This window comes from Populus euphratica, unplaced genomic scaffold, assembly GCF_000495115.2.
Source record: "Populus euphratica unplaced genomic scaffold, PopEup_1.0 scaffold281.1, whole genome shotgun sequence".
Lineage (NCBI taxonomy): Eukaryota > Viridiplantae > Streptophyta > Magnoliopsida > Malpighiales > Salicaceae > Populus > Populus euphratica.
The window spans coordinates 117,716-136,469 of NW_011500160.1; the positions used below are offsets into that span (position 1 = coordinate 117,716).

At 27.6% G+C, this 18,754-nt stretch overlaps 3 protein-coding genes across 4 annotated transcripts; 2 read left to right on the forward strand and 1 right to left on the reverse strand.

The window, feature by feature from the left end:
• Positions 1-1,310: 1,310 nt before the first annotated feature.
• HCC1 (electron transport SCO1/SenC family protein) lies at positions 1,311-4,556 on the forward strand. Its single transcript, XM_011006445.1, has 7 exons — positions 1,311-1,559; positions 1,643-1,849; positions 1,959-2,049; positions 2,696-2,908; positions 3,587-3,676; positions 3,772-3,904; positions 4,144-4,556. The coding sequence occupies exons 1-7, from the start codon at positions 1,434-1,436 to the stop codon at positions 4,265-4,267; spliced, it is 984 nt and encodes a 327-aa protein (XP_011004747.1). The 5' UTR covers positions 1,311-1,433; the 3' UTR covers positions 4,268-4,556.
• A 117-nt stretch (positions 4,557-4,673) lies between these two features.
• Positions 4,674-6,235, forward strand: LOC105111162 (probable glutathione S-transferase). The gene is made up of 3 exons (XM_011006444.1): positions 4,674-5,280; positions 5,740-5,989; positions 6,025-6,235. The coding sequence occupies exons 1-3, from the start codon at positions 4,972-4,974 to the stop codon at positions 6,126-6,128; spliced, it is 663 nt and encodes a 220-aa protein (XP_011004746.1). The 5' UTR covers positions 4,674-4,971; the 3' UTR covers positions 6,129-6,235.
• Positions 6,236-10,359: 4,124 nt separating this feature from the next.
• On the reverse strand, positions 10,360-13,343 carry LOC105111164 (cell division cycle 20.2, cofactor of APC complex-like). 2 transcript variants are annotated; one of them, XM_011006447.1, is made up of 6 exons: positions 12,957-13,343; positions 12,018-12,575; positions 11,344-11,925; positions 11,060-11,257; positions 10,845-10,927; positions 10,360-10,734 (listed from the first exon to the last, which is right to left on the reverse strand). In XM_011006447.1, the coding sequence occupies exons 1-4, from the start codon at positions 13,053-13,055 to the stop codon at positions 11,117-11,119; spliced, it is 1,380 nt and encodes a 459-aa protein (XP_011004749.1). In that variant the 5' UTR covers positions 13,056-13,343; the 3' UTR covers positions 10,360-10,734; positions 10,845-10,927; positions 11,060-11,116. The 2 variants fall into 2 exon arrangements, with proteins under 2 accessions (XP_011004749.1, XP_011004748.1); XM_011006446.1 differs by having other exon boundaries at positions 10,845-10,932.
• Between the last annotated feature and the right edge of the window lie 5,411 nt (positions 13,344-18,754).

The following is an 18,754-nucleotide window of genomic DNA, read 5'->3' on the forward strand; positions in this document are numbered from 1 at the left end:
ATATATATATATATATATATATATAATGTTTTTATTAAATAATAAATAATGAATATTTATACAAATATCTGAAATTTAAATTAATAGTTTATAAATATTTAAATTTATTATCTGATGAGTCATGAATACGATATAGATATTAATAAATCCAAGCCATGGGTGCTTATTATTATTCCTGTTTGAAAGTGAAACAATAGCTGTACAATTAGTTATGTAACAAGTTTGGGATAATATCATAATTGACTCCATCGATTTTATACGTGAATGTGAGTAAAGTGTGGATAACTTTTGAGCCTCTCAGTACTATAATGATACTTATATTTCACATAGATTATATTGCTAAGTATGGACAACTTATAAGTTTTGGATATCATTTTTTTTTAAATGGGTTTTTTTATGACAAAACTTGCTGCAAGGCCACACAAACTATATTTTTAAAGGTAAGTCATAGTTATTAAATAAGGATTAATGGGTTAAGTTAGAAAAAGAACTAGAACTTGAAGCTTGACTCAAGTTGGGTTTTTAGTTAAATCAAACAAAATATTAACTTGATAAATTTTGTTTGATCTAGTGAAGTTTTTGATTACTTAATTAACCTGCCCACAGTCAATAATAAGAAAAAATGAATAAAATATTTTTATTTTAATAAAAAATTAATTTAGATTTACTCAAGTAACATTAAATTAAGTGTCTTGACATATATGTGTTTCTCACCATAATATTTGGTTTAATTAGTATTTATAATTATTTTTTTTATATTTATTGGTATGTATAATTCTCTATTTTGAGTTCATAATGATTTTTATTTGGTTGAAAATACATTGACAATGCCTACTTATTACTTTTTGGTGATATTAAGAAAAATATTTACTCTGTCTCGCTGCATAGGCTATAAAAAAACTTATTAAAAATATATTTTTAACATGATATAGAAAATATAATGTAAATTTTAATTATAAAAATAAATCAAAATAAAAAATCAATATCATATTATCATTTTATATCAAATATATTGTTATTTTTTTTTAAATATCATGTGTTTAATATTTTGAATTAATTTAATAATTTAAGAATTAATTCAAATAAGCTATGTAATTATATCAAATAAGAAGATTGTTAGGCTATAATTTGAATGGTAATATTATATTTGAAAATGTAAAACCAATATTGTAATCACGAGTTTAATGATTTTAACCCATTAAAACAATTTTAATTTAATTTAATTTATTTTTAAATTTTTAAATAAATTTTGGATACGTATATGATTATATAAATGAACTCGAGATTTTAACAACCGTAGGTACGGGTTGTTAAACAATTCTAGCTCAAGCTGCGATTTAAAAAAAACTAGTACAGGACTTACAAATAAACTCCAAGACGCCGCACCAGAAAGAAAGAAAGAAAGAAGCAAAGAGGAGCTCAAACAATTTTCAATGGCAACTACTGCTCTATCAAGAAAAGCAAACCACCTGCGCCACACCTACCGATGTCTCACTTCTCGCTACATCTCTCACTGCACCACCACATCTTCAAATCCACCTTCACCTGTTCCTCGATCGGTTCGTTCGTTTAGTCTTTTCGTGAATTTTCAATTTCAGTTTTACTAACTCAGGAATTTGATGATTTATCTTTTCTATTTTAGGTTTTACCTCTCGGTGGAGAAATCCAGTCGCTGCCACAGATTACTCAAAGATTTCTGTTTAGCACTTCAATTCCTACTACCACTACTGTTGTTGATTCAGAGACTTCGAAAAACACTGAAGAGGCTAAATCTGATGGAAGTGAAAAGTCTGGGGATTCAAATCATCAAGATGATAAAAATAATGCTAGAAGAACAGTGCGGCGTGGGGTATTTTTTTTTTCCATTTCTATCTTAAATTAGGGTTTTGTTTCGTCAACTTTTATAATATAATTTGACTGATTATTGTTATTATTATGGAATTAATTATCTTTTGCAGCCTATTTCATGGTTGAGTTTTCTGTTTCTGGCGGCTACTGGAGCTGGATTAATTTGGTACTATGACAGGATGAAGAAGCAACGTATTGAAGGTAGATGATTTCTATGGTGAGTTTGATGTTTGTTAATTTCCTAAGTAAATGATAACTAATCAGTTTGGAAATTAATTAACTTAATCAATTGTAAGAAGTACATGTAGTAGCTTCACCACTCTGCTTTGGAAATTGTATCAAGTGAAATATAATGTACAATTATTTGTAAAAAAGTACAGTAATTTTCCCCTGAGTTCACATCCATAGTTTAGCGCTTTAAGTAGGAGATAAATGGATACTGCTGTGTTAAATCCCTGTCCAAGACAAGTTGGTGTGTTTGCATGATTATTTGAGGGATTAACAGCTTGTCATCTTTCCTTTTTTTTCCCCCATATCTGGTTGAATTTTAAATCATGGGGCCTGTTATAAGCTAGCTATTCTATCACTCTGGTTCACTCTGTGGGTTGTAGGACGCACCTTATGTTTGCACAAGACAGGATCTTCATGTTTGATTTGTATAGTATTAGGTTGATATGGAGGAAAGGAAGAATACAAGTTAACCGCTTCTGTCAATATTATTCAAAATTTTCATTCAAGTTTCTCTTGAATAGATTGGTAACTTGCTTTGAAGGGTAATTGAATTTGACCATTTTAATTATTGGATTGTATGGTTTGTGTTTTTGTGTTGATAATTTTGTGTGTGCAGCTATAAATAAAACTTCTGCAATTGTGAAAGTGGGACCATCTGTGGGAAAACCAGAGATTGGAGGCCCATTTAATCTTATTGATCATGATGGAAAGCCTGTTTCAGAGAAAGACTTCATGGGGAAATGGACAATGATATATTTTGGTTTTACTCATTGCCCTGATATTTGTCCGGACGAGCTGCAAAAGCTAGCTGCTGCAGTTGATAAAATAAGTGAGTTGCTGATATTTTCATTTGACAGGAACATACTGTTTATAATTTGTTAATTACTAACACAGATACAAGTTTTTATAATAGAGAAACACTGATTTACTTGGATGAAAAATGCTCTAGTCATCTGATTCTAGGACTATGAAGCCAGAGTACTGTATTAGAACAAGTTATTGTGACAGCTGAGATGTATTGGAGATTTTGTTGATTCAACTAATTATTTCGAGTATTTACTGAAATCCTTTTTTATGTGCTGTCTATTGCTCATAAATCATAATATTTCAAAAGTTTATGAACTGTTCTCTAATTGCTGGAATTGATTCTGCTACGGCATAGTTTCAATACAGATATCTTGTACATTCTTCTCTTGATATCATGAAAATTTGGGTAAGGATGAGGGGTGGGGGAATTCTAGCTCATTGCAAAAATAAACTGGTAATAGTGATTCTGGACAGATTAACTTGTCTCCAGTGTTTCTTTTCAACCATGTGAGATTTATGTGTCAGGATTTGGTCAAACATCAATGTACATGGAACAAGTACCAATACCAGCAAGTGCTGGATTTTTCAGCCTCATGACTCCTTTTATAAATATATTACACGCATATTTGTACAGATGCAATTTCTGCCAGCCTTTGTTATTACATGATGTGGTTTTGATCTATTTGCTCAATGCTTGCAGAGGAGAAGGCAGGGTTTGATATCGTGCCTGTATTCATTACTGTGGATCCTGAGAGAGATAATGTTGAGCAAGTACGCGAATATGTCAAAGGTGCTTCTATACACATTTGGATTACAATTTTAATTTATTCCCATGTTCCACTTGCAATTTAATTAGTGATTTTTTTATCTTTTCCCCCATTACAGAGTTCCATCCAAAACTAATTGGGTTAACAGGCAGCCTAGAAGAGATAAAGAAAACTGCTCGTGCATACAGGATCTATTATATGAAGACATCTGAAGAAGATTCAGATTACCTTGTGGATCACTCCATAATCACGTAAATATTTCTTATGGGCATGCTTGGTGTTAATTGAACTCCCTTTCTGTGAACTTCAAACTTTCAAATTAACTTTCCATCTCTTAAACTCTCTACTTCTTTGGTAGTTCGAGTATGACAAGAATAATGGAGCTTATGTTACATATAACATTTTCAACATCAGAGGGGGGGGGGGCTGCGTTTTCAACCTTTGTTTTTAAATTTCTGTTTGTTAACAATATCTCCATAATCTTGTGCAGATACTTGATGGACCCTAACATGGAACTAGTGAAATTCTTTGGGAAGAACAACGATGCTGATGCTCTTGCAGATGGTGTTATTAAGGAGATGAAGCAGTACAAGTCCATAAAAGCAAAAGCTTAGTTATTTTTTCTCTTCAGCTGAACTATTTGCTATGGAATTTTTCAGTGGTTCTTCTTGTGCTTTGAGAGCACCTTGGATTTTCCTCAGTTGGATTTTTTATTTGATAATACCTGGAGTTTTGCAAAATCCAGATAAAACCCATTGGTCTATAAGGGTAGTTGTTTAGTTGCGGGAAAAAAAATAAATAGAAGAGATCTACTGTTACCAATTTGATCATCCTTGGGCCTGTAAGAACTGATGCAGAAAGTTTCTCTGATATTTTTATTCTAATTTAATGAGATTTGGGTTATGCAAAATCCACAGTTTTGTTATAAGAAAATAAGAAATACAGCCGTTGAAGTCACTGTATTCGTTAGCATATTCAAATTCAATAGCTATAGCTGTCGCATCTGTATCATAGAAAAAAAGCCCCCTTCAATGCCGGCCATTTGGGCCTTCCCTTTGCCCAATGCTAGATTCGTCATAGTTTATAAAACGACTTGGCACGGCAGTTTATCTTGGATCTTGACCATAGCAATATCCTGATTGTATTTTAATAAATAAAAATCCAAAGTTGTTGGCTTCGTCAAGTCAATGCTTAGAAAAAAGAAAATAAAAATGCTCCTTGTATCCAAATTTCCAAACCCAATCTTATTGCCCAAGCCATTGATCACTATAAAACGACTCATACCCTGCAATCTTGAGTTCTTCAACTCACCACAACAATGGCAGAAGTGAAGCTACATGGTTTCTGGTCCAGCCCTTTTAGCTGCAGAGTTATCTGGGCTCTGAAACTAAAAGGTGTAGAGTATGAATACATAGAAGAAGACCTTCATAACAAGAGTGAATTGCTATTGAAATACAATCCAATTTATAAAAAGATCCCAGTCCTTGTTCATGATGGCAAGCCAATTGCTGAGTCTCTTGTCATTCTAGAATACATTGAAGAAACATGGCCGGAGAATCCCTTGCTGCCAAGAGATCCTTACGACAGAGCCATGGCTCGATTTTGGATCCAATACGGAGCAATTAAGGTAACAATTCCCGTGAACCCTTGGCCTCAATTACCCTATGTAGCACAGATACACACACACACTGCTACAGTGTTCATGTTCACAAGGCCTAACAATATTTTGGGGGCAGTCCTATCCTTATTTTTTAAAAAAAAAAATGATCTTCGAAGCTTATTCTCCACATTTTTTTAAAATGATCTTCGAAGCTTATTCTCCACATTTACATGGTATATATATAGAAATATCTAATGATTTTTTTAATGAATTTAAAGTTTTAACGAAAAAGATATAAAAAATAGTATATCTTCTTAATTATCAGATTAAATCGTCTTGTAAAAACTTTTTTAAAAAATATTTAAATTGATATTTTCTACCCTATTTTCTCTTCAAAATATCCACATGAATTAGAAATTTGCACTTAATCATTTATTTTTGTTTACGAAATGCCTCCATGACCTTTTTTTGCCCCTTGCAATCCAGTGTGCCGAGGCTATTGGAGCGTTATACGTAGCAAGCGAAGAAGAAAAGGAGAAGGCAGCAAAAGAAATAGTGGAAGTGCTGAAAATCCTAGAAGATCAAGCCCTCGGAGACAAGAAGTTTTTTGGGGGTGACAATATAAATCTTGTAGACATCTCATATGGACCATGTGCTTATTGGTTGCCGGCCATGGAAGAAGCAGCGGGTGTAAAAGTGCTGGAACCAAGCTCGTTACCTAAACTACATGCTTGGGAGAAGTTCATTGAAGTTCCTGTGATTAACGAGAACCTAAGAACTTCATTGAAGTTCCTGTGATTAACGAGAACATTCCTGACCATGACAAGATGTTGGCCTATATGAGAGTTGCTAGGGAGAAGTTAGGCAAGAACTAGCCTTTGTAATACTTTCGATTTTGAAAGTATATTCAATGTATGTCTTTGCTTTGGTTATGTAGCCTTTATCTATGAAGAACTAATACTGGTGGCGGCAGCCATTCATGATGTTTGATGAGATACTAGAAATCTAAGCAGTTCAGTTATAAATTTTCATATTAAATAATTAGTTAATCAAATGGTAATTGATAATGATAATTTTATCCATTCTCTAGAATTAACATATTGCATAGTTTATAGTTAATACTTGGTAAATCAATGACTTTTGACTAATATTTACAAAAAAAAAAAGTTTTGGTAGATGTAAGGATTCTCAAATATTTTCAAAAAAGTTTATAGATATATACTTTCAATATGTAGTTGAGAATAAAAATTATGAATTTTCTTTTAAAAGATTATGGTTCATTATAACTCATGAATTTTTTTTTGTGGAGATGAAAGGCTGAAGTATAATTTTTTATTTATGATATTTTAAGTTGTATTGTGATTTATTGTGATTTATATCCCACTTATTTTATTTAGTTAAAATATAAAGATATTTCAAGTTATGAGAGACTTTATTACATTTAATGGTATTGGTGGAGACTTGTTTAATTAAATCTATTTATTGAGAAATAATTCATCTAGGATCTTATGTAAATACCTATAGAATTAATGATATTAAATTCATGTATCATGTTTGAATTATGTTTAAATTAGTAGGTATAACGAATCCAATCATGCCCGGGATGTAATGACTAAAAACCTCTTAGAATCAACATCCTCGTAAGTCGCTCATTAAACCAAGTTATTAGACTTGGCAGCAACGACCGGATCTAGTAATGCCGAAAACCTAATCATCTCAAAGCTCCATGGTTTAGCGCATTACAAGGTCCAGTCATGGTTGAGTCTGGTTAGTGCTAAACCTAGCAAGGTTAAGACTAAGTATGTACCAAATCTAATATATTTGAGTCTAATATATTTCTAGATCTAGACGTGGTTGGGTCTAGCTATATCATATAAAACATAACCTTCTTATTGGTTATATGTTGCTTTGTGTAAGATTTATAGAATAGCAATCAAACAGAATCGATGATGTAGGATTGGGGCATAAAATCATGATAGAAGTAACATTGATTTAGAGGGATGACAGTTTTATTTGATAAATCAAATATTCAACAACTCGATTTGGTTGAATCTAGTTTTTATCCAATTTAATTGGATAAAAGTAGGATGGATGCCGATGTAAAGTTAAGATCACCATCCAACCGGTTTTTCTTACCATTTTCTTGATTTTTTTAATAATAATGATTTTAAAAAAATCCTTTTAATATACATGATAATTACCATCAAAATATTTCATTGCAATTCTTGTAAAAATCAGTCTAACTTTTTAAGTTTACTTTATAATTGAAACTTAATTTATAAGAATGAATGCATAATGATGGTGTTTAATTAACAATATATATACTGCTTGATCCAATAAAGAAAAAAACAAAGAAACTGGAGCCAACACACAGAAGCGAAAAACAATCAGCCCATGAGAGAGAGAAGGTTTTAGTTGATTGAAGAAGCAAAATGCTTTTTCTTTTTTCTTTTTCTTTTTTTTTAAAAAAAAAACACTCATGTTCTGAATTTTTAAAGACCCTCTGAATTAGTGGGCGAGACAGCGTGACGAAAAACTCATGACCTAAATTTTTGCCTATTTTTAAAAAGAACAAAAAATCACCCAAATGTGTAAGTGCGAGCCTAAACTAGAGAATGTTTGCAAACACTGGCAAACAATTTTTTATATATTTAAAATTATTATTTAAAAAATAATTTTTTTAAATTATTATTTTAATATATTTCAGATGAAAACATTTTAAAAAGTAACCGCACTACTCAAACTAGTCCTGCATTCATGAGTTTTTTTTTAATCTTTTAATATTAATTTTTTTATTAGTTTTTAAAAAAATTCTTTTATTTTTACTTAGCTTACAAATGACATTTCAATAATTTTTTTCTAATATTAGAAAATATTGTTTTTATGTAGCCTTAATTTTTTTTCTTTAGTTTTATTTAATTTCTTTCTCTAGGCCTGGCATGCAACACCACCCGGGCTAGGCCTCTGCATTTGTGAGTTTTTTTTGTTTTTTTTGTTTTTTATTTTATTTTTATTATTTAATATTATTTTGTTGATTTTATTTTTTAATATTAATTTTTTAATTTTATTTTTCAATTTTAATAATTTTTACAGGTTTATTTGATTTGTTTAATAAAATAAAATATTATTTGATTTTTACTTAGCTTACAAATGAAATTTCAATATTTTTTTCTAATATTAGAAAATATTGTTTCTATGTAGCCTTACTTAATTTTTTTTCTTTCTCTAGGCCTGGCATGCAACACCACCCGGGGCTAGGCCTCTCCATATGTGAGTCTTTTTTATTTATTTTATTTTTTAATATTAATTTTTTTATTAGTTTTTAAAAAATTTCTTTTATTTTTACTTAGCTTACAAATGACATTTCAATAATTTTTTTCTAATATTAGAAAATATTGTTTTTATGTAGCCTTACTTAATTTTTTTCCTTTAGTTTTATTTAATTTCTTTCTCTAGGCCTCTGCATATGTGAGTCTTTTTTGTTTATTATTTTTTTATTATTTTTTTATTTTTTGATTTAATATTATTTTGTTGATTTTATTTTTCAATTTTAATAATTTTTACAGATTTATTTGATTTTTACTTAGCTTACAAATGAAATTTCAATATTTTTTTTCTAATATTAGAAAATATTGTTTTTATGTAGCCTTAATTTCTTTCTCTAGGCCTGGCATGCAACACCACCCGGGGCTAGGCCTCTGCATATGTGAGTCTTTTTTGTTTATTATTTTTTTATTTTTTTTTATTTTTTTTATTTAATATTATTTTTTTATTTTTATTTTTCAATTTTAATAATTTTTTTAATAAAATAAAATATTATTTGATTTTTACTTGGCTTATAAATGAAATTTCAATATTTTTTTAATATTAAAAAATATTATTTTTCCGTGGCCTGACACATGCAACACCACCCGAGTCTATGCATATGTGAGTTTTTTCTGTTTATTATTTTTTTATTTTATTTTATTTTTTTGTTTTATTCTTTGATATTAAATTTTTATTAGATTCTTTATTGGCTATTTTTTTAATTTTAACAATTTTTTATAAAATTTCTTTGATGTTTTAATAAAATAGAATATAATTTTATTTTTACTTGGCTTACAAATGAAATTTTAATATTTATTTTCTAATATTAAAATTATATTAGAAAGCATTTTTTATGTAGCTTACTTAATTTTGTTTCTATAATTTTATTCAATTTCTTTCCTCAACATGGTTTTTTCAAGAAATAAATTTATTAAATACAAATTAATTATATACTTAATAGCTGGAATATAATAAATACCTGTAATGTAGTTATAATTGTCATTATTTAAATGGATTGAAATGTTGCCTTTTTCTTTCATTAGAACTTTAGAGATATTCCTAAAAATTACTTGGTCTTTTATAGATTTATTTAGATTTTCAAATAGATCTCATTGATCACTCACAAAAATAAAATAAAATAAAAAATTTATGCAAGTTTGCACATATCACAAAAATAATAATATTATTTTATGTAAAAACTAAATAATATTTAATAAAAAACAAAATTACATATAGGTGCAAACTTGCATGAATTTTTTATTTTATTTTATTCAATTGCTTTCATATATGTATTTATTTTATATTATCATTTGATTAAATAAAAAATTAATTTTAAGAAATAAAATAATTAAATATAATTATATGTTTTATGAGATTAAATATTTTAATCTATTCTATATCTTGATTCTTATAGTTAAGTATTTAGTTATTGTTAATGATATTTTTTTTGCTTTTATTGATACAAATTAGTTTTTAATTTATTTAATTAAATACCTTCATAATTTTTTTTAAAAAAATATCTTCATATATATATATATATATTTGTATCTCAATCTTTCCAGTTTTGTTTTTATTTATGATAAATTTAATTAATTTAATTTTATGACTTGGAATGCAGAATAAGCATGCTCTAAACATCTAAGACTTGTTTGGCATAACTGGTGTATACAGGGACAAACATACCTATCTTCATATATATATATATATATATATATATATATCTCAATTCTTTTCAGTTTTGTTTTTATTTATGGTAAATTGAATTAATCTAATTTTATGAATTAAAATGCAGAATAAGCATGCTCTAAACATCTAACTGACTTGTTTGGCATAACTTTCAATAAGCAACGTTGACCTAACTGACGTCTACAGGGACAAACATACCTCTAGGCACGGGTTGGAACAAGAAAGCTCGATCCTAAACTGCTCCACTTACCATAATAAATTCATGGATAATCATGAAGTAATCATCTCCTTTTGTTCTAATGCAACTCCCTCAATAACAAAAAAAAAGTAACCGCAGAAACTCAAGAACTCGAAATCTGAACAAATCTGGAGGAACGTTACCCAACAACTTATGCTGTGTGCCGACCACCCTCAATCCGCAAGCACTGTTTCATTCGTGATGCCAAGCTTGCTCAAAGATATGTAGCTCAATCAAGTTTCACCCACCACCTAACCCACATCATAAATTTCATGACCGAACAAGATATGTACAGCATAGTTTCGTTCATTGGCGAGAGAAAAAAAGCGAGCAAGAAAGAAATCAGAGGTAAATTTCTCACCTGAATATTTTTTATCCGCTCCCCAAAATCCAATTTGAAAGCATAAGATAACAGCAAGCATCCGTCACACACACTGCAGATTGCTTTTTTGATAATTTCACCATAAGAAAGTACATGATGATAGAAAGACATCAGTTTGTTTCCCCCATTGACCACCAGCAGAACCAACTCAGGAAATAGGGACATTTCATGAACAAATTAGAGAGAAAATCTACCTTGGCTGTTGTTGGGCCAAACATTTGCAACTAGTTTTGTTGTTTTCATTTTTGGCATCAGCGGATGCGATTGAAGCGAGAAAATGGCTCAGGATTTGCTTTCGGAGCAGCTTTAGCCACTTCTGGAACGCCAAAAACGTTCCAGAATCTCAGTGTTTCATCCCCTGCTGCGGTTGCCACTGTACAGCCATCCGGACTCTGAGAGAAAAAAAAAAAAAAGACAGTTAAAACACTGGAAGTCAAGAGAGATTAACAAAATTAAGTTTCGATCCTTAAATTATTACCTGAGCCATATAAAGGACTCTAGAAGTATGGCCAGTGAGCTCAGCCATTTTCAACATGGATGGATATTTCCATAGGACGAGTTGATTTTGAGTGAACCCATGAGAGCTAAGCAGTTCCCTCTCATTCTTGTTCCACAGCAGAGCACAAACTTGAGACCCAGTGTCTATGGAATTCAAGCATGCACCTGTGTGTGTATTCCAAAACTTAATACTCCTATCTCCTCCACCGCCTCCAGAGGCTAGCAAATTCCCTTGGAAAGGACACCAAGCAAGAGCTTTTACTGCAGAAGTATGCTCCTCGAGCCTGTGAAACCACTGTGTGGCTGAGTTTGATGATGCCACAGATCTATCCCATATATGAATTATATTATCATTCCCTCCATTTCCAAATTCCTGCCTTGAAGCTGACCATTTAAGCCCACAAACCTCTTGTTGATGCCCTCTGTAAGTCTCAACAATGTGTGATCTAATTCTCACATCATTGTTAATTATTTTAGCATCCATTCCTCCAGTTGTCAGGATGTGATTGTTCCATGCCATTGACCCAACTCTCGACCTGTGACAACCTCTCAAGGTTCTTAGCTGACAACATCATGAAACAAATTAGGTAAGCAAACAATGAAAGGAGAAAACCTTAGAAGTAGACAAGGCAACATCGGAAAAAGAATAGGTACCTGTTTACAGGAAGCAGAATCCCATAACTGTACATTAGAATTATTCAAGCCAATGGCAAGGTGGAGTCCATCAGGAGCCCAATTGACACTAGTGACAGGCCCATCTTCATCAGCAACTGTAACCAATTCTGAGGTAGAACCATTTGAAGCATCCCACAAGTACACTGTGTTTTCAAGAGCTATGGCTAGAACATTCTTGCTGCCCCAATCCAGTAAGTTAAGGTAGAAATCATCCACAAGATCAGGTGCATCCAATGTCCTCTCTGACGTCTGAGGAATGTATCTCCGGGGCTTGGTGGGCTTGGCCTGGTAGTGAAGAGAGGAGGATAAGTGGTCTTGAGGGATAAGTTCAACAGGTGTAGGAGGCTTGTTCTTGAAGGCTAGAATTCGAGTTCGGTTCAGGTTCAAGGCTTCTGCAAGTTGCTTCCTGTATGTCTCTCTTGATGGTGAGTTGACTGTAGCTGCTGGGTTCTCTTTTCCTCCTTTTCTTCCCTGTGTTAGCATGTAATGGGCATAATCTAAGTCCATGGCTGATCGGTTTGGTATAAATCTATCCAACTGTTGCAAGCATGAATTGTGTAAGAACCCAATTCAAAATTGATCAAATTATAATTTAGTCTCCGATTTTATTCATAATTTTTTAATTTAGTCCACTTGTTAAAAAAAATCATATGTTAGTCTTCAACCTTTCAAAATAAACTTTTGTTTCAGTTTGCAGTGGATGAAATTGGAGAATTTCAATAGAATGAAGAATATTTTTGGAAAAACAAAATTCAATTGTAACAAAAACTAATGAAAGGACTAATTTACAAAAAGATATAAATATAACACAATTCGATTTTTTTCTTTCTTGTTTTGGTCAAGAAGAATTGATTTCTGATCAAGAAATTGTAATAAGAAAAAAAGAAATTAAAATGGAAAAAAATTGAAGTATCTTACGTTATCTTTAGAATTCTTTCTATGAAGAAACTGTTCTTGGAGGGGGAACCGGGATTGTGCTTTCAAGTATGAAGAAGAGTTCAAAGATCCTGCATCCATCACGTCAATATCAAAAAAATAAAAATAAAACAAGAACGAATAATAGAAAAATAAGAAAGAAACACTTTGCAAAAACAGAGGTTAAGATTAGAGAAGCCCAGCAAAAAATTAACAAAAATAATAGCAAAGAAGATAGGAGAGAGAGAGAGATTTGTTGTTGATCTTGTGAGAGCGATTGATCGTGAATTATGAAACGAAACTGGTGCTGCTTAGAATTAATGAATGGCAAATGAGTGTGATACTTCGAAAATAGATAATATAAAAAGAGAGAGATGAGGAGTTTTTTCAAATAACACTTTGGAAAGCTCAACGGCCACTTTTTTTGTTCCTTGGAAGAGCCGTTGTAAATTTTGTTGACCAAACTGTCCCTTTCTTTTAACATTGGGCTTGGGCTCACTAAACTAGTGGAGAGAGCCCAAATAAAAATTTTGTAACCAAGCCCGGGATGTTCTCATAAATAAAACTTTTTCTTTATTATTATTATTATTATTATTATTATTATGTAACCAAGACTAATTGATTTGGGCGTTTTATACAATAAAACCATTGCTTATACATGATTACATTGTGGATGATATTATAGGGAATTATGCCTCTCAATTTTTTATTTTGATCCTTCAAGTTTTCATTTTTTTCAATCTGTTTAAACTTTTATGCCTTTTCGCATTAGTCCTTAAAACTCAATTTCTTTACTTTTCAATCCCTTGATTTTAAGAGATAAGACAGAAAGTTACTAAAAACATAGAGAGGAGAAAGAAAGAATCTAGCTGCTTATTTTTCAGTTGCAACAAAGTTCAAATCTTGATGTTAATCAGTTTTTTTTGGAGGGGAAGAGTTCAACGATGATGATTATGTTAATCAATTATGTCAAACAAGGTAAATTGATACATATTAAAATATTTTTATTTGATTTTTTTGGAATGATTTTAGATTATTTTAGGGTTAGAGTTGAGTAATTTTAGTTGGTTTTTATAATGTTTTAAGTGTTTTTTTCTTATAAAAATACTCTAAAAATTAAGTTTTGAAAATTTAAAAGTACGATTATGATTTTTCAATGATCAGAGAATTTATAATTATATTTTTAATGATATTTTTTTAATAATTATATATTAGCCTAATGTGCAATAAATTATATATAAAAAAATATACATAAATATTCGATGAGAATAAATATTTTTTGTTACTTTTCATTTGGTTTTCATAAATTAATTATTCTTTTTTTTTTATACAATCACATAAAAATCTTTATAAAAATATTTTTTTTTGTTTGAAACTTGTTTTTTAAATTACGATAAGTTTTTTTTTAAAAAAATATTACTGATAAAACAAATGTGTTTTCATCTAAAAAGAATTCATAAGAAAAGTATGAGTTTTGCCTCTAGAAATAAATAATTTTCTCACTCCTTGATTTAAATTATTGATATTTTTTGTGAATATTGATTTTAATTATCTTGGATTTTTATTTTAAAAAGATATTATTAATAAAAAACAATATTTTTCATAACAAAAAAACATAAATAAAGAATGGAAACTTCAACTTAAGAAATACATTTTCTTCTTTAAATTTGAATCTTTCAATCTTTTTAAATATTAATTTTAAAAACTACTATGCGATATCGTGTAGAGATAGGCGGACTAATTCATTTTTTGGTGGGCGCTACCTTGAATCTTAAAAATAGAGATGCATGGCCCTTCAAATTAAATAAATATATACGGCATGAGTTAAATTTTATTGCGCTAGACATAGATTACTATAAAATAATAATAGTAAATTGATAATTTTTTATTTACCAAATTAATTTAAAAAATAAAATTTAGAGGTAAAATAAACTTTTTCACGTGATCTGTTGATTATTTTTGTTTTTAATAACAGGTAAAAAGTTCTTTTCATATTTTGCAGTGCAGTGAAATATTGCCCTTAAAAATAAAAATCAAATAATTAATTGCTAGAAACTTTTTCGAGGTTTCAATTATTTTTGCACAATCTAATTATTAATTAACCATTGGAATAAAAAATAACTTAGGCTTGCTTTGGGGGTATTTTAGAATTTTTATGTACAGTTAATTTTGATAATTTTGTAATGAGTATAAATATTAAAATTCTAAAGGTGCAATATAGATATTAAAAATATTTCTCATAATAAGAATTTTAATTAAAAGGTTATTTTAATTATTTAGACTTTTCAACCAATAAATATATCCTTTTATAAAAATTGTATGTGATATAAATTTAAAAAACTTTTTAGTTATCAAGATGGTATGGTATTGTAGTGTCTATACTAATGGTAACAAGAGTAAAAGTAATTCCTATATAATTTGAGATTATGTATTATATATAAATATTTAATATTATTAGGAAGAAAAATTATATAATTGTATATCATGATTACAAACAAAAATGTTCAACCAGATGATAAGCGTTTACAGTATTTCTAAAAAGAAAAGATTATTAGTGATTAAATATTTAATCTAAGATAAAGTTTTTTGGGAATCATTTTTACTTGGATCAAGTATAACAAATAATATTAAAATTTAATTATGCCAAAATCTCTTTATAAATATTTAGATCTAATTAAGCATAATTCATTAACAATAAAAATGTATAACATGAAACTTTCTGATATTAAATATAAAATTATTAAATTATTAGAAATGCTTAGAAGATTCAAAGTTTTGCAGCTTATTAAAAAATTTATAAAGATTTTTATTCAAATATTGCATATGTCACATGTGGAAGATATTATTTTATTTAAATAATGCGAATAACATGAGGGAACATGTGATAAAAAAAAACTAATATATTAAAAAAATTATAAAATTTTTATAAGAATATTTCTATTTAATTAAATGTATAAGTAAAATAATAAATTAAAAAAATGTTAAATAATGCAAATCACGTGTGGAGCATGTGATAAAAACTGTTGCTTATTCATTAGAAGAAATTATACTATTATTCAAACGCATGGGAAAAATTATTGTGTTGGTATGTGTACAAAATATTTGTATTGTAAATTATACCGCAGATATATATACAGTCATAAAAGGTTGTTTTCTCTATTTTTCATTGTAAAAGTTGTTGGTGTGTATTAGGTTAAGATATAGCCATAGATAAGACCATTAAAAAATATTATTTAACATGTTTTTAGGATAGTTTAAATATTTTTTTATAAAAAATTAACAAAAATAAATATAATTTTTATTTAAAATACTTTAAGGATAGTTTATATATTTGTTTATAAAAAAAATTCACTTACATTTCAGTTTAAATGCTTTAATGATACATTAAATATTTTCTATAACAAAAACATTAATTAGGCACTAATATCAAATTCAAGACTCATGGTCTTGCTTAGTCAATAGATCTAAAAGCCTATAATAAATAAATAAGCAAATTCAAAAAATTAATTATGATTTTTATTTAGGTTATTTCAATGATAATTTAATTTTTTAATAAAAAACTTAATCAATAAAAAATTAATTAGAATTTTTGTTCAGGATATTTCAAAGATAAAATATTTTTTATAAAAATTAGGAAAAAAATTATTTATAATATTGTAAGGATAGTTTTAATTTTTTATAAAAAAATAAAAAAATTTAAAAGCATTAAGTAGGATTTATATTTAGAATACCTGTAGGATAATTTAAATGGTTTTTAGAAAAAAATTAATTATAGATAATTTAAATGGTTTTTAGAAAAAAATAAAATGTAAATTTATTAAAAAACATTAATTAGAATTTCTGCTTAGATAATTAAAGGGTAGTTTAAATATTTTTCTATAAAAAATAAAACAATTAATTAGCATTTTGGTTTAGAATACTTTAAGGGTTTTTATAAAAAAACTTATAAAAAAATAAAAAAACATGTATTAAAAAATTAATTAACATTGTCTTCTAGGATACTTTAAAGACAATTTAAATATTTTTTTATAAAAAAATTAATTAAGATTTATATTTAGGATATTTCAAGAATAATTTAAATATTTTTTCTATAAAAAAATTATAAAAAAAACAATAATTAACATTTTCGGTTTGTGATAGTTTAAATGTTTTTTTAGAAAAAATAAAAAAATATTTATAAAAATAATTAATTAGTATTTCTGTGTAGGATATTTAAAAGGTAGTTTAATTTTTTTATAAAAATAATTTTTTTTACAAAAATATCAATTAAAATTTATATTTAGAATACTTTAAAGATAATTTAATTTTTTTTATAATAAATAAAAAATAATTATAAAAAATTAATTCAAATTTCAGTTTATGATATTTCTATGGTAATTTAAATTTTTTTATAACAAATAAAAAAATTAATTAAACATGATCACTAAATTCAACTCGATCTAAAGTTTTTAAATCTTGCGTAATTAAGATATTTAAAATATTTTTTATATTTTTAAATATTTTTTATAATTTTTAAAAAATTATTAGTAACTTACTATAAAATACGGGACAAAATACAAGTTACTTATACAGAGCCATGCATTAGCATTAGTGGAATAAAGTAAAAAATGATAATTAATTTATTTTTTCAATAAACTAAATGATATTGAAAATGTCACATATAAATTTATACATTAAAATATTACGTTTTAAATACTATACAATATTTGAATATATTATTTTAAATAAATATAATAATTTGTAGACTAACTTCTAAATAAATATAATAATTTGTAGACTAACAACTGGTTAATAGTTTTATCTATATTACATCACTTTAAAATAATAATAATCTGAATAATAATCATTAACCATTCTTTTGCGTGAAGCAAGTGGAGAAATGTCCTTTCATTTGTTGACAATTATTTATTGTGCGTTTTGTTTCCGTTACATTTTTGTTCATGTAAAAAATTTAAAAAATAAAGATAACACCCACCATTGTTTTAAATAAAAAAATTATATTGTTGGACTTTTCAATTTATTATTTATTTCTTCTAAATATGTATATTGTTTATGTCCCAAAATTATTTAAAAATAAAAATTTTAAGTGTTTGAATAAAGAATGATTACATGTTCATATTAATATTTTTTTCTATAATAAAAGAACTAATGCTTATAAAATAATTATTTTTGGTGGGATTTAGGGATATCTTGATGGTAAATTCAATTATTTTTACTAGAGAATTTCAATAAATAAAATAATGAGCTTTAAATTTTAGAAATAAAAGTGTTTATTTTTAGTTACGTATGGTAAATACTCTGAAAATAAGATTATGCATACTTATAGAGATTATGAAAAATGTGAATCATTTATTTTAGTGATTCAGATAGTTTATATAGCCTCTAAATTTTATCATAATACTTGGATGAAGAGGTTAAAATGTCATTTATGTTTTTATAATATTAACGAGGGATAAATATCTATTGCACAATATTAATGAGAGATAATATCTATTAGACAATATTAATATTGATGGAAATATGGTAAACCTTTAGAAGACTTTTATACACTTAGGGATGTAGGAAGAATATTATTATTGACATTTAACATTTTATGTCAAAAGACATAAAAATAAATAAATAAATCATTGTGATCTAATTTAGGACCTAAAAAAATTATAACTTCATATGTATTTGGACTTGGAATGATTCTACACTTAAGGGTAATGAGTCTAGTAGCTTTTCAAACCTATATATATTTGCATTAGGTGCATAACTGAATTTAAGAACATTAAGTTTAGTGTCTCGCCAAATCCATATGT